The 16389-nt window shown below is 45.5% G+C and overlaps 1 protein-coding gene across 2 annotated transcripts in view; it reads left to right on the top strand.

Moving 5' to 3' along the window:
• The window catches only part of HIPK2 (homeodomain interacting protein kinase 2), a 143889-nt gene that overhangs the window by 83615 nt on the left and 43885 nt on the right, over positions 1 to 16389 (top strand). For both annotated transcript variants that reach the window (XM_068142222.1, XM_068142221.1), the window contains exon 3: positions 14838 to 14961. In XM_068142222.1, coding sequence (XP_067998323.1) covers positions 14838 to 14961 — 124 coding nt within the window. The remainder of the gene's footprint in view (positions 1 to 14837; positions 14962 to 16389) is intronic.

Genomic DNA, 16389 nt, shown 5'->3' with positions numbered 1-16389 from the left:
CAAGTGATGAAGTTTCTGAGAGACACAATGAAGTTTATGGAGCCTCAACTCCTCTGTCAGGAGGAAGATGGTTTTATTTGGGCATTTAGAGGGAAGTATTTGATATAGACCAGACAATATTGCAACATGTGAAAAATGTGAAGAATGCTAGGAAATGTTCTTGAACCCTGCAGTTGACTTAGCAGAGGGCTAAATACTTACAGACAGTTAAGATAATTGAAGATATGAATGTATATGTAAGAGAGCCTCTTTCAAGAAAGGGTGGATCTTTGCCTTCGTGTCTTGGGAAGTACTTTTGATTGTTGTATTTATGTCTCTGGAGCAATTACCAAACTTCCCCTCAGCCAAAAGTATTCCTGATATATGGGGATTTCTTTGCCCTTTACAAGGACATCACTGGCTACTGCAAAACAGTCAAATTAAGAAATGACATCCGTACTGCAGCGTGATCCAAGGACAAATTAGAAGTTAAAATTAATCAGATGGGAATCAGTCCAAATTTTTCTCATGTATGGCAAAGAGGAGGTAAAGTTTCTTTTGTACATTTGGGTTTTTTCCCCCCTGCAAGTTTCGTCTCTCCGTAGTTTCTGTCATGGCCACCTAAGATTTTTAACATGAGGGAAATGTTTGTGTTTTTTCAGAGCATTGGGATAGCTTTAAGAATTTGTTTTGGCAAGGAGAAAAAAAAAAGAAGAAACTGTAGAAGGAGACATTTGAAGAGTCCCAGAAACAAATATATGACTATGTGTTGACATGTTATGAAGGTGTTGGGAGCGACTCCTTACTTAAAATTGTGTTGAAATTTGCACTTACTATGGATTTAAATTCATCAGCTTCACACTTTAATGATTGAATTTAGTCTCCTGATTTGGTACGCCTTGGAGAACAATTGAATTTTCCATGTGGTAGTTAGCTGTGCAGAAGACTTTATCTTCAAAGTCTTACTTCTGAAGCACTGCCTTTTTTGCCTGCGACCATTGTGGCTCCTTCGGGATTATTTGCACACTATACATGCATTCTTGCTTGTATTCTTGTTTTCTGTCCAAACCCAGTAATATGTACGGCATTAAAGGTTAAAGTCAGAGTTGTTCCTCTGCTAACAGCTGCAAGGGCTCTCTTTCATGTCCAGACAAGCAGGGAATTGCAGTCTTTGTCCCTAAAATGTGCTAGCTTTCATCCCCATGTAAGATAGGACATGAGTAAGAGCAGGGGGCATTCATGAAAAGCACCTTGCCAGAGATGGTGCTTTGGGCTTACACTGTCCATCTCTTTGCTCTGTAGGCCCTGGACCAGAGGGTGTTCAGCTGAGGAAGGGTGAAACCTAGGAGCAGAATTGAGGAAAGAGTATCTCCAGAGGACATAAATTGGTGTATGGGGCAAGCAGGCAAGTTGAGCAGAGTTCATGAGTGGAGCAGGGATTAGTGAGGATGGCAGGAGGGATGGGAGAGAAGGGCAGGGACTAGGAGAAGTGACATGGGAGATATGGTATGGAAGGAGCAGGGCCCCACTCGCTGCAGGCAAGGCATTCATCACCAGAACCCTGCAAGGTGCTGCTTTCTGCTGTTACCATGCCCAGGGCCTGATCTTCTGTGAGGTGAAGAGGGTACCCAGTTACCCTTTGGTGTTCAGATTTGTGCTTGAGACCCTTGTGCACTTGAGGTTCACACTCACACAGTGCATACTGGAGAGTGTTGGTGTACTGGCTTGTTCTCAGCAGCCATGTGTCACCAACAGCCTGAGATTTTAGCACTGATCCTTTGTCCTTCCCGCAGATATGCTCAAGTCTTGATTTGTTGTGCTCTTTATGCAGGGATACTGGTAGCCTGGGCTGCTGGGGCTTCCCAGCAGGGCTGCTCACATCTATGGGCTCTGTCCTGTCCCCATGAGCTGTGGGATCCAGATTGCCAGTGGTCACCCTGGTGGGTGAGGGACTATGTTTTACGCAGGCTTGGTTGCAGATCCTGGCTTAGTAGATGCTGAGCAGCAAGTCCTAATGTTTCTGTTTCCAGGCTGAGAAGGGATCCCAAATTAGATTGTAAGTCTTTTAGGGCAGGGAGTGTTTTCTTGTGTTGTTTTACAGCAACTACTTCAGTAGGGCCCTATTTAACCTAATAGAAATACAAATAAGTTAAATTCAGAGTAGGTTTGTGTTCTCTGGAATGTTTTTCCACAGTGCTGTGCCCTTCTGCTTGTACAGGGGGCTGTTGTTACCTGCTCTGTGGGCTGTTTTGATTCAAGTAGGGCTTGAATTGAATTTTCAACTCTCTGCAGCAAGAATAGCCACCTGGGGCAGCTCTGGGGTGTCCTTGATGTTCCAGACATATGTCCCTCCACGTGGGGGTGAGCAGGCATTCCCAGGCTTTTCCTAAAAGTTTTTTGTAAACCAGGCAGGTCCCCATAACATAGGCAAGATGTTGAATCTCACCGAGTGGGGCATTAAAGTGGGACTTGGATTTTGGAAGCTGTTCCCAACGTGGTTACTGTCTCATTGGGTGACACCTACAGGTCATTTCGACTCAGAATCCGTCTTGCCTCAGTAATACCCAGCTCTTCTGAAGGAGCTTTTGAATGCATGCATTATTATTGCTATTCCTGCATATCATAAATAGAATATGTTGTGGCCTAAGAAATATGGCATACTGTTCACAAGGACCTTGCTTCTATTCTTGACTTGCCTGTGCTCTCTCTGTATGATCTTGCACGGACTGCTCCACCAATCTGTTTCCCTGTCACCACACATTGCCGTAGATCATCAATTCTCTGGAGCAGACACAGTCCCTTAGCACATCGTGTTGCAGCGTCTAGCATTATGGGACTCCGGTCTCTGCCGGGGCTTCTGTGTGCTGCAGAAATACAAATAGTTGCTGCTAATAGTAATATTAAATCTGTGTGGCTCTTCAGAGATAAGTAAAGGGCAATGCTCCTTTCTCCAAGGAGCAGGCAGGATAAGTACATTATTTTTGTCTTTGTCGTCTTCTAATTAAAAAAAAGGCAGCCAGTAGACATGATTAAAAGGGGAAAAAAAATAAAGGCAGGCTGCAGTAATTTGATGGTTTTAGCTTCAGCACTGCTGCTTGCTGTGTGAAGCCAGTCTTAGGATCATGGCCTGAGTCTGGTTTGTATCCTTGTTTGCCAGGGATAGAAATCATTTGGAGCCTTATATTGACAGTTGGCTCAGTGTTTGGACTAATCCCATAAAATCACCATGCAGCTTGGTGCCACTTCCAGTATTTGCTGTGAACAAAAGTCTAGGGGAACATTGCAGATCAGAAGAGAGGAGCTTCGCTTGGCCAATCTATGGCAGGGCTCTGGGCTGGAATGATAAGGGGTTCGGATGGAGCTGAACGTGGCAGAATGAGAGGCTGTCGGAAGGGAGAAGTCGACTCTTGTCTGTCTCTGTGTGCTTGGGGATGTTTTAATTATTATTTCATTTCCAAAGAAATGCAACAGCAACAACAAAAGGTCCTAAATATTCAACAGTGAAAACAATAGATTTGAAAAGGAAACAAAAAGTTAGAGCCAGCTCTGGCGTTGGTGGACATTTGGCTCTGAGGGAAGCGAGAACAGCTTGGATTAGCATAAATTGCATACTGCGGGTCAGAAAGCGGAGTCAGAATTATGCTTTCATTGCAGTGGCATGAATGGGAGCACATAATTGGCATTCTTCCCCTCTTGATCAGATGCCTCCTTCAGGGGATCTCTGCACCCAATACGTTGTGGCTCATCCATTCACTGCCTGGCATGGATAGGGCTTTTGTTTTCAAATTAGGATTTTTCTATTCTCTGATTCCTTCCATAACCTGGGAAAGCCCCAGTCCTCCCCACCCCGTGCATTAGGTTTTGTTTCAGAGAACAACCAGAGGTCACGCTGTGCTGAATGTAGCAGTTGTTGTGTCACCCCCCCTTCCCTGTGCGTGTATCTGCACTTCTGGGTCAGCGTGGAGCTGATGACCCCTGAGGGCAATGGTCATGATGCTCAGTGTTGTGCACCTCCTGAAACTGATGGAGTCCTTCATTTTTAAGTCTGAAGTGATGAGCAGGATCTTCCTCCAGGCATGTACAAAGATGTAATTCCAGCTAGGACAAGCTTAGTATGTCTCTTGGCTGACCCAGGACCTTGCTTTCTTTCCCATTATTTGTCTTAATAGCTTTTCTTGCTTCTTAAGATCTCCAGTTGAAGTGCAACAAGGACTTGCCATTTGATTCATATTCAGCTAAGTGCTTAAATGTATGCTTAACTTCAGCTGCAGCCAGTGCCCTCACCAGGACTCAGGCACATTTTTGCTTCAAGTGATGCATATGGTAAAGGGTTTTGCTGAACTGGAGCTACAGCCTCCAGCAAGTGCATGCAGTGCTCCTAAATCTCACATCCATTCAGACATCAGCAGCCACGTGGAAGCCTTTCCAGCTGGATATCAGGTCCTGGTCCTCCTCCCCTTGTGAGTGCCTGTCAGCTTTGCCTGCCCAGGGCTTCCTGTCTTACCCTGAATGTGTTTGCAGTTTCTCTCACCACAGAGTCACTTGCCAGACCAAATGCCACGTGTGCTTTGGCCATGTCCCATTCTTTCCTGGGACCATGCCCACCCTGCCATTGATCTCAGATCTGCCCAGTGGCAAAGGCACATAGCAACTAACAGCTATTGATGGCTAGGACCTGCCTCTGCATTTATCCATGGGCAAATGTTTTAACCTGTCGGCACCAAGAAAATCATACTGATTGAAGAGATTGTGTTTTATTTCTTGGGTCTGTTAATCAAAAGGGTGAGTTCTCCTTTAACATCTTCCAGCCATGAGCCTGGTTCTACTGTACCTTGTCAAAAAAAAAAAAAAAAGCTTTTATTTTCAAGGCACAGGCAGGGAAAATGATGTTTATAAAACATAAACTGTGGGAATCGTCGTTCCGCTCTGGCTTTAGGAAGAGGAGAGCAGCTGGTAGAAAGTGGATGAGAAAGGCTTTATCTGCTATATTTTGGTTACTGCACTTTGAGTGATGAGTTTAATAATTGATAGAGCAATTTAGCAATGATCCATAATCCTGAAAGAAGCTCCCTCTCCCCTCTCCCCTCTCCCCTCTCCCCTCTCCCCTCTCCCCTCTCCCCTCTCCCCTCTCCCCTCTCCCCTCTCCCCTCTCCCCTCTCCCCTCTCCCCTCTCCCCTCTCCCCTCTCCCCTCTCCCCTCTCCCCTCTCCCCTCTCCCCTCTCCCCTCTCCCCTCTCCCCTCTCCCCTCTCCCCTCTCCCCTCTCCCCTCTCCCCTCTCCCCTCTCCCCTCTCTGCTGTGTTTTTGTCTGTAAAATTTCATCCCTTGGTTTCTGTAAACAGCCTGACATGAGAGGGGGGGGAAAAAAGCAACTGTTCCAAAAACTTTTGTCTTGTTTCACAAACAACTGTGCTGCCTTCTCCACCTCGAGGCTTCAGTCATAAGGTTCGTAAACTCTTGCTGCAGAGAGCAGAATGTTTTCTTTCAGACCCTGACCTAAATGGGAAGTATATATTCAGTGTATATAGGAGTGGTGCAGAGCCTCTCAGCAGGGATCCCTCCTTCCCCATTTAAACCCAACCTTTGTTTGTGGCTGAATCCAGATTTCTTCACCCTAAGAGGGGTGCATAGCAATAGCAAGTGATTGGGGTATGTTAGCACAATTTACTTCAAACTCCTGGAGGAAAAACCTATGGAAACTTCTTTTCCTGAGAGCCTTGTGTGGATGATGGCAGTGAGCATTGGGATCCCATTGGGTTGTCTGGTATGTGAGTGTCTGTGGCACCCAGTTTTTAATGATGGGTGCATAGTCTCTCTGCTTGTCCAGCTTGCCCTTTGTAGCAGCAGCACAGGGTTGCGTTTGCAGGTGCATGGTGTGCACCCTCGCCATGGGAGTAGGGAGTTTCAGCGTTCCTGTGCAGGATGTCCACCTCTCTCTTCATCCAGGAAGAGAGCAGAAAAGATGAGATAAAGGTAGTAAGCAGGAGATAAAAACAGAAGGGTTTTGGTAGTGAATAGGTGTTGAAGACAAAGCAGCATGAAGATAAGGAAGATTTTGCAGCCTGGAAGAAAGTTGGCTATAGGCAAATGTGAGATGTATTGAGTTATGTTTTTCTGTATGTATTACATATTACAGTGACAAGTTTAATTAAGCATGACATAAAGTCAGCTATGCACAGCTGTATTATTCCTTAAAATTACAGAGGGTGAGATCCTTTGGGGCACAGCAAAGTTTATGGATGCTCCACCATGGGAGGTCTGTAAGACAAGCTGGCTGAATGCTTGTCAGGAGTGACAGAGGCATGGGGTAGCCCAGTGTCAGGGCAGGAAGGGAGGAGGTGACTTCCTGGTATCTGGGCTAACCCTGTCAGTCTCTGACACCAACCTCTGGAGTATTTTCACGCTTCCTACTTGGCACCTTGGTGGAACATGAGCAGTGTCAAGGGGCATGTGGTTTAGTCTGCTTCTATGATTTATTTGCTATTAAATACCCTTAGTAATGATAGGCTCCTGAGGTTTGTTCAGTAATTATGCCAATCAAGTTCAGAAGTAATTCTTGTGTAACTTGCTCTCTGTTTTGATGTGGCAGAAAGAGCTGTGTATGTACACAGTTGCTAAAAACACCCTGGGACCCACACCTATACCCCCTAAAACACTCCCAGTTACTTAGTGTTTTGCCTGTATGCAGGAGGTGACCTTTCTATTAACAAATGTGTAGTTACTGTACCATATAGTTATAGTAATTTAGGTGGGAGTTCAGGTACATTCATTTAGCTCAACCTGCAGGTCAAGGCAGCCATACGACCAAGATCAGGATGTCTTGCTGGATCTTGAAAGCCTCCGAAGTTAGCAACCGTACAGCCTCTCAGAGGAGCCTGTGCAGGTGGTTCCTTTATTGGCATGGTGGAGGTGTTTCCCTTATCCCCAGTGGGAACAAGCCTTTTTCCAGTTTGGTTATTATCTCTACCTCCTGCTGCCCATCTAAGTGAAAAGCCTGGCATTATCTTCTCCATGTGGCAGAGGAGAAGGGGGCAGGCTGCTGTCAGGTCCCCTGTGGCTGTCTTTCCCCACACTGAGGTTGCTCCAGTTTACCCCTGCACTGTGGTCCCCAGGTTGAACATGGCGTCCAGATGTGGTCTCACAACACAGCTCTCAGGGGCAGGACTCTCCATTTGTCTTGGCTGCATTTCAGAAGGTCCTTATAGGCCTATGCCTCCTGCCTGTCCAAGGCCCTCTGGGTGATGACCTCACCCTCAAGCACATCACTAGGTCTTTGCAGTTTGACATCACCCATAAACTGGATGAGTGAATTCTGCCTCTTCCCCTGTGTATTAAAGATGTTAAGCAAGGCCAGTCTCAGGATAAACCCCTGCAGTACCTCACTGTTACCGGCCTCCAGTTTATATTTATGTCCTGTAACATAAACCATCACCAAAGGCTGAGTGGATCCAGCTTCCAGTCCTCTGAGCTGATACAGATATTTTTTGATGTGTTGCTAACTAATCTTGAGGGATGGGCGAGGGCAATGTGAGGAATGGAGTGCTGAAGCTACCCTCTAGTGGTTGTTGTGCTGGTGGTCTGTCAGCACTGGAAATGGCCCTAGTCCTTCCCAGAAACCAGGTGTAGCTGGTTTTGACCTGTGAAATAGGGAGCATGTTAGTAGGTCTTTACAAGCACCATCCCTCCTTACAACTCAAACCAAAACCAACTTTGTGGATAATCATCATACTCTGATAGACTGTGTGATGTTCCTTCATGCCAGAATCTGAAAGGCAACATGTGCCTGTGTGTTCTGGGAGAAGTCCTGACTCCCAGGACTATCCCTTGCTGCTGTTCTGCTGGATTGGTGCTTCCCAGCATGGTCCAGAGATCATGGCAGTCCTTGAGGCCTTAGTGAGAGGTCTGCAGAGCTGTAGCACATCTGTGTGGGCTTGGCTGAGCATCCTCCAGCACTCAGGGATACAGGAGAAATTCATAGACCGTGCAGCAAGGCCTGCAGTGATGATGAGCATGGTTCTCCCCAGCTGGGAGCAGCACGGGTTGGGTATGGAGATGCTTTATTGCCTGCTGCATGGGATGGGGAATGAGTGAGCAGGAGCTGTTGGTGCTTGTTGGTGTCAAGCTCTGGCCCTGATGCCTGGCTTTTCACAGGCAGGAAGGCAGCACCTGCCCAGCCCCAGCACAGAGGAAGGCATAAAGTCTGATCTGGGGGTCATCCATATTAGATGTCTGCATCTCTTCCAGGTGTCTGTGTAAGTGGAGAGGTGGTGGGGCAAGGAAAATAGTAACTGCTAGGTTGTAAGCCTGTTTCTTTTTACAGTGCTGATCTTAAGAAGTGATCTAGGGTCTGAGAGGTACAGAGGGACCAAAAAAAAAAAAGCACTGTATGCTCTCCATGTCCACTAAGAGGTAAGGGTACTCTACGTGTGCAGTACCTGGCAAAAAAAAACCAACAAAGTGAATACCTCCACAAAACACAAAAGGATCAAGTGAGCAGCTATGAGAAAGATGCCAAAGTAGAGGCTCAACTAAGAAAAGTATGGAGCCCCATCACTTAAATGAAAATCCCTTTGTAAGACATGTGAAGGATGCAGTTCCTCCTTCTCACAGGGAGGTATCTTGGTGCATGGGGGAGCACCAGCGCTGAGAGGGGGCAAGTCCTGTATTTGGCTCTTTCCTCTCTGCCTCTGCCGAGGACCTTGTGGATGGAAATATGAAAGCTGCTGCTTTCTGAAGTTCAGGCTTTGGTAGGTGAGGCTAGCAGGTAGAAGAAGACAGGAGGTGTGTATATTGACTTCATAGCATCATTGTAGGTCTGTCTGCACTGCCTGCAGCTGCCCACAAACAACTACTGGAAGCGTCACCCTGAAGGCAAGAGGCAGGCATGCTGTCTGCTCAAGGTGCCAGCAAGTACCAAGTTTTGAATTATATTTCTGTCTGATATGTATACTTGTCCACAAAGGATTCTGCTGAGACAATCACACTCAGCCAGGAGACCCTGCTGGAGGTGGTAAATTATCCCCAAGGAGGACAGTTTGCAGGGGAGCTTTAAAATTCAGAAAGAGTCCAGTTCTGTGGATCCAAGTCTGTGAAAATGAATTTTTTTGGCATTTATTTTTAATGTCCTGTGATGTGTGGGTGAAAAAGCCAGTGAGCTAGAGTGGTAATTAATTTTCCTGACAGAAACACCAGACAATGAAATTACCTTGCTACAAAGTAGAGTTCCTAAAGTAAATACTCTTCCAGCAGCAGGTCTGAAAGCAGGGTGGGGTCATATGCGAGGTGCAAGCAAATGATGAGGTGGCACTGCTGCCTCTGGGGACACTTGTGCCTTGGCCCCCTGGCACCCAGCACTGGCACCTCTCTGGCATACATGGGCATGTTCAAGCCGGGCTCCAAGGTGGTGAGGAGCTGGTCAGCCTTTGCTGGTCAGGGGATTCATTTTGGCTGGGAAAGGTGGGGAGGATAGGATAAGTGGGGATGAGCTGGCTGCTTCTCTCCTGGAGATACAAGCTCTTGGCAGGGCTCTTCAGACTCTCACAGGTTGATGGCAAGTAGTTTCTAAATCTTTGGTCTATGATGTAGAGCAGATTATGCCAGCACATACAGAAGGGGAGTGCCTTTCATTGGGACATATCAAAGGCAGCTTGTGGGAGAAGAAGGATGGGAGAGTGGAGTTTTCTGTTTTCCCTCCATGTGCCTTGTATGGGAGACTGGAATTACAGTACCAAGGGTGTTGTGGATGCACAACCAAAGAACTGGTAGAGAGTGGTAAATGGGGGTGTTCCTGCTCTTGCTGAGGTATCTGGTAGCAAGCTGCTTTTATGTGCTTTTAATCACTACCACAATCAAAAGGTATTGGTGAGTCTGTGTTAAAACAAACAGTGCTATCAGTACAGAAGGCACTTCCCTGTACAGCCATGGAGAGATCTGCTGAAGACCTCAGCACTGTTCCAGGAGGACCTGCTGCCATGTGAATCATACTTCTAATTTATAATTGCAGTATTCTCATGTGCACACTTTAATAGGGTGTTTTCCCTTGGTCCCTTGTTACCAACTGCAGAATGGAGAAGTGCTGCATAAGAACTGGCTAAGACATGGAAATGTGTTCTTTCCCTTTGGAAAAGAGAATTACACCATCCTTATTACTGAGCTCAATCTGAGTGCTTTTAGGAATAAAGAGATCAGTTGTGGAGTGGACTGTGTGCACATTTTAGGACCAGAGTTACTTCATGTATTAATTATCTGTAAAAAGTGGTAGACCAGCAGTGAAGTGCTTAAGTATGCTGATACCACAGACTTGCTTAGATTAGGCTGCAGGAAAGAGTGAGGAAGATTTAAGGGACTTGATCTAGGTTGCAGACAACATTATGCCAGATCAGTGCAGTACTGAAAGGCAGTAAACATTGAAAGGGGAAAACTGAACTATTCCTACATAATTCTGTATCCTAAATTAACTGCAGCTCCCCTGGAGAAAGGACTGTGTGTGTCTCAGAGGATCTCCCAGATAAAACATCTGCTGAAATACCTTGTGTCACTCCAAAAGCAAACAAAATATCAGGCTCAGGGAAGACTGGAACGTGAAAGCATTCTGCAAATAGTGTAAATTAAGTCTGGGGAATATCCTCATGCTTAACTGTTTCTAGGTCTGTTCAGCCTGTCTCCAGGCTGTCATGTCAGGGAGACAGGAGGAGTTGTAGGGCCAGGTGGTAGAACTGTATTGAAAGGTCCATGGGACAGAATGCTGAAAGCCAGAAGCTGCTGCAAACAAAGGAGAACAGGGCAGGGATACAGAAATAACTTGGGCTAAAAGAAAGGTGATTCAAGCACTTCCATTTTCACCTCTAGGCATATCCATGTGAACATGAAGTGAGAAGTGACAAATATAAACCTGATGAAGGAAAAATCAGACTTTAAACAACTGAGTTTAAATGCTCTTGAAAGTAGAAGGTTGCCTCTGGAATTCCATGCCCCAATGTATGATTGAAGTCAGGATCTCACCTTGTCTTAAAAAATTGACAGGTTTATGTCAAGAAAGTGAGGAGTTCCACATGTTAGGTACAGGTCTACATGCAGAAGAACCTGTGCATCCATAACTGAGTATAAAGAACAATTTCCACCCAATAGAGGTATTTTATCAGTGGACAAGTTGTTTCATTACAGAACTTGTAACATCCTCCACCAAAATGCTTGGCATTGGCTGTTTGCAGTGCCAGCAGGCAAGCAGACTACTGTTCCTTCTAGGGTGACTCCAACTCACAGCAAATGGGAGGTGGCTGCTAACTGAAAATCTGGAAGCCTGTGTGGTGTCCAATACCTGTTCTTGTGATGTCTTAATGACTGATTAATGAAGTTAACAAGTTCTTTTTGTCTTAGGGCTATTCCAATTGCAATCATGAAGGAGAAAGACACAGCAAATTTTGGCTGTGCTGTATGTAGGGCACCATATCACTTCAATCTGCACCTCCTCTCACAGGGGTTCTTGCTGCTGCTCCAGAATTATGATTTCTTTGGGTCTGAGGAGGGAAAGATTGCAACTAATATTTATACTTGATTGAGTAATGCAAATAACAGCTTTCAAAAAAGTGAAATGAAACCATCCCACCACCTCCTCTCCCAACAACATTAAGTCTTATTTGATATAATGAAGGGAATAGAATAGAATTAACCAGGTTGGAAAAGACCTTTGAGATCATGAAGTCCAACCTATCATCCAACACTATCTAATCAACTAAATCATGGCACCAAGCGCCCCATCCAGTCTCTTCCTAAACACCTCCAGTGATGGTGACTCCACAACCTCCCTGGGCAGCCCATTCCAATGGCCAATCACTCTTTCTGTGAAGAACTTCCTGATGTCCAGCCTAAACCTCCCCAGGTGCAGCTTGAGACTGTGTCCTCTTGTTCTGGTGCTGGTTACCTGGGACAAGAGACCAACCCCCACCTGGCTACACCCTCCCTTCAGGTAGCTGTAGACAGCAATAAGGTCTCCCCTGAGCCTCCTCTCCAGGCTAAGCAACCCAGGCTCCCTCAGCCTCTCCTCATAGGGCTTGTGCTCCAAACCCCTCCCCAGCTTTGTTGCCCTTCTCTGGACATGTTCCAGCAAGTCAACATCTTTCCTAAACTGAGGGGCCCAGAACTGGACACAGTAGAGTTGCATTTAGTTGCATTTTATATGTTTAAATGATATGGACCCTGGGTTTGTGCGTTTCTTAGTAAGAGTGGAGGTGCAAAATTCTTTTGTGTATAAGAAATAAATTCTGTCCTAATTGCTGCACTCCAGAAGCTGGAGCTGTAAGGAAACCCCCTGGACAGCCAAAGGCAAATGAGAAAAAAATTATTGGGAACCTCATGTTCTAGGTCATCCCTTCTTGCAGGGGTCTGGAGGTCTTGGCAGCATAAGCGTGAGAAGAGCAGAGAGGAGGTGTATGCTGCGTATGACAGCAGTGCAAGTGTTTTTTGAACAGGGAGGTATCTACACAAAGTCACATTTGGAATATCCCACCAGTAGTCCAATCCTCTACTCCCTCCACTTGAGTTAGTGGGAGGGATTTGAAGCTCAGGCAGTACATGGCTGAGCTCTCATTAGTGACCAGGGACATTTTGTTCACGATGTGGAAGGCAGACAGGGAGAGGCAGATGGCTTTGAATGCAGGATTTACATAGTAATGAGATTCAGGTCACCGTAGCTGTCTTTCTCTCCCTGCATTTTGTCTAGGTGTCGAGTAGTGTGCAGGGATGATGAAATAGGGAGGAAAGGAGGAAAATTAACCCCTTGTTCCTAAGGAGAGATGAATGCTGGAATAAAAAGTTTGTCATCAAGGGCTAAGGAATACTGGGATATGAGAACATCAAGCACAGATGAAGTAAGAAGGGCTTAAAGTAGCTGCTTTTTAAGTTTCTGATATGTTTTCTGTGGGAATGACAGAAAGCATCTAGAGCTTTAAAACCCAGCATTTCCCATCATTTTTACATTCTCTGTTATTGGTTTGACAACAGATAGTTTTGGACTTTATCATTACTAGTCAACCCAGATTGGGGAAGTTTGTGGACTGAAAATAGATTCTTGCTACAGGGCCTTTGCTCATTTCTTTGGGGAAAAAATTACCCATTTATCTGAGTTTCTTAGCTAAAGACTTGCCTTCACATGTCATACTATGTCATAGTATGATTAAAACATAATATTTTCCACTGCAACTGGTAATCCTTAGAATGATCTCACTAGTGTCAGATCTTACCCTGATGAGAAATGAGAAACTGGGAACCACAGGTCCTGTTTCCAGCTCTGAATGGTGGTACTTGATTTTCTCAATAATCAACCCCAGGCATTCTCAAAATATGCATCAGGGCCCAGGAAACCTCAAGGCTATTTTTTTAAATGACACAAGTTTTAAAGCAGTGTGTGTTTCTTTCTTTTATCTGCTTTCTGATGCCTTTTGGCCTGTCTTTTCTTTTTTTTTTTTAATAATTAGAAGAGTGTGGGAAAGTAAGTTTTATGTCTGTTGTATGTCACCTGACTCCAGAAGCTGGGGCCTTAGAAATATTGCAAGATCTGCAAGGAAAACAGGAGAGAAGCCTTAGATGATCCCCGTGCAAAATAGGAACTATGGCACTTAACTAAACATGGAAGTCTGGGCTGAGGCAGGGAAAGAAAGATGTTTGTTTGCAGAGGAGGGGTTTGTGTAAGGTATTCAGTATTTGGAACATACCCTTGATTCTTCCACACTGGAAATGCAAAGCATTTGGGTGCTATGAGGAGGATTCATTTTGTCTCACCTTGGTCTCTGGAGTTTAGGGAACTGAAATAGTCTTAGTGAAGGAAGATTAAAAGTGTCCCAAGTCAGTGGGAGAAATGCCTCTTGGCGGGACGGGGGGGGGGTGGGGGGGTGGGGGGTGGCTCAGGTGTTCACTCCATTGACTCCTCAGTCTGCACAGTACCTGGCCAGGATTTGATGCCAGCTTCAACCTGTCCGAAACCTGAAGTGGCCCTCACTGGAAGGTTCTGTGGAAGTCTGAGCCAAGACCAGTCTTGCTTATTTGAGTCTCTTTTGCACCAGGGATCCTTCTAGGGAGCTTTTACTGTGTCCTCTCCTTCCTTAGTGTGGGCTAACACTGAGATTCACTGAGCAGAGATGCCTCAGTGGGCATTGCCTGAAGGTGACGGTAAACGCATAGCAGGAGTGCCACTGCGCTTGGTTATTCAGTCTGGAAGGGAAGAGAAAATTTTAACAGTTACCTGGGACACACTGGGAAGTAAAGGCTTCTGGGCTACTTCCTCTTGAGGAAAAGGCTTAGGTCTAACAGATCTAATTATGTTATTTCTCTGTTTTATGGTTACATCTATTGGTTTAAAAAGTCAGTAATCCTTTTATACCAGTCCTGTAATGATTATTTAATGTTTGGCTGTTTGTGAAGCCTGCCAAGCTGTGTGAACAGACAATGCTTCACCACAGGGGGCCCTCATGGTTCCCTCCACAGGATGGTGTGCTGGGCACAAGAGCATTGAGAGGGGGCCTTAATTGGGTGGTCTTGAATGCACAGTGTTAGTTTTGTGCTTCATTTTCCCACCTGCCAAATGAAAGCAATGGTAGCTCTCTCCTTTGCAAACCACTCTGAAATGTAGGGCTGTGTCTTGCCTAAATGCTGCCCCAAAACTCTTCTGCAAGGATAAACATTCACTGAGTCATGCTTTATATAGCAGATTCTTTGCTAGTGCCAGTGGGGCCTTCAGCTCCATAGGAGCAATGACACTTACTGGTAGCAAGCAGCATTGTGAGTGTCATGATCCGTGTGGGCCACTCCGTGCCAGCTGACTAGATCCACTCCCATTGCTGATGTTTTCTAATGTCTTCCTTTACAGAGCCCCTGAAATCATCCTCGGTTTACCGTTTTGTGAAGCAATCGATATGTGGTCATTGGGATGTGTCATTGCAGAGCTGTTCTTGGGCTGGCCGTTGTACCCGGGAGCTTCAGAGTATGATCAGGTGCGTATGGATACTGTCCTGGGTGCTGGTAGGTGCACAGATGTTTTGCCCTTTCCTTATCTGAGTGAAAGGATGGCCACTTTCTCTGTTTTGCTAGTGAGGGGGGTGTGTTTCTTACCCTTCCAAGCCAACTTTCTCATTATCCACCTGGGGTATTTATCCTAGGTGTGCTGTTTGGTACCCAGGCTTTTAAGAACTGACTGCCTAAGTGAAATCTCAATCAAGAGTCAACAGTGGAGAGCTCTGTACTAGTCTCTCCTCACTGAGCAGAGCATGCACCCTTTCTCTGCTGCAACAGCAGGGATCAAATAGAGGTTTATTTGTTAGAATAAACTACACTGTTTCTACTGCATTTCATAATCCTTTTTAAGAGGACATGTATTAGAAGCAATGACAAGAAGGAGAACGTTCACAGTGGTGTAGGTTACCAGTTAATACAAACTGTCATGCTTCTCTCCCTATAGGCTTTTACACTCTTTTTGTACTCCTAAAACTGATAGCACAGGGACTGCCAAAGCCAGGGCTGCAGAATACTTTTGAATCCTGTAGTCTGCTTTGGGGTGATCTTAGCTTTCTGTACATATGGCTTGTAAAAAGGGAAGGTTTTTTTCCCCCTCATTTATAAATTTATGTTTTTTAAAAAAGAAGGGTAGTAAGTTTTTCAAATACACACATACATAGCACAGAGCTTCCACCAATAATGGTGAGGGCTCCTGAGGAGCTAGGAAAGTCACAGGGTCTGATCCTGGCCCCTCACTGCAGCCTGAGTCTCTCTGCAGCACTGGTTCTGGGCTGCAGGCGGGATCCTGGTGCTTCTCAGGTGCATGGCCTCTGATATATGTAAGGAGCTACACAACCATGCAAAGCACACTCAGTGAAGTGGCTTCTGAGTGCTTGGAAGTCTTTGAAACCATGGCTGCTTTTTACCCCTTTATTTATTTAATTGTTTTTACCTCTCTCTGTCTCTTCTCTCCCAAACACTTTCTAGGCTTCTAGAGTAGATGACTATTTTTAGTAGTTTTGCAGAGTTTACAGAAATTATGCAGAAGCATTTGGGAGTCAGGAGATGCCAAAGTTAAGGCTTTGAGTGGCATTCCAGGCATGTGTGAGATCTGTCTCTAACTGTGCAGTCACAAACCCTTTGTCCTTTGACTAAATAAATTAAAGGCAGAGATCCTGGAAACACATATGTAGCATCTCTTAGCTCTGTGAGTGCCAGTGATGTTGTACTGAAGAAATGTAAGCAAAAGAGACAAAGTAACTCACATACCATGAGGATGTCAGTTAGTCTGACTGTATATTTCATTGAAGTCCAAAGATGAGCTATGTCACTTCATAGCTCTGCATTTCATACATCAGATTGCTCCTAGGAGAGACTGTGCTGTGTGCTCAGCTTGGGATAAAAACAGCCAAAGCTGGTGCGCAGAT

Source organism: Melanerpes formicivorus, unplaced genomic scaffold (assembly GCF_026170545.1).
Source record: "Melanerpes formicivorus ecotype bairdi unplaced genomic scaffold, bMelFor1.0.p_v2 SCAF_8, whole genome shotgun sequence".
Classification (NCBI taxonomy): domain Eukaryota; kingdom Metazoa; phylum Chordata; class Aves; order Piciformes; family Picidae; genus Melanerpes; species Melanerpes formicivorus.
The sequence above is the reverse complement of the archived record's forward strand: the minus strand, read 5'-3'. Positions and strand labels throughout refer to the sequence as shown.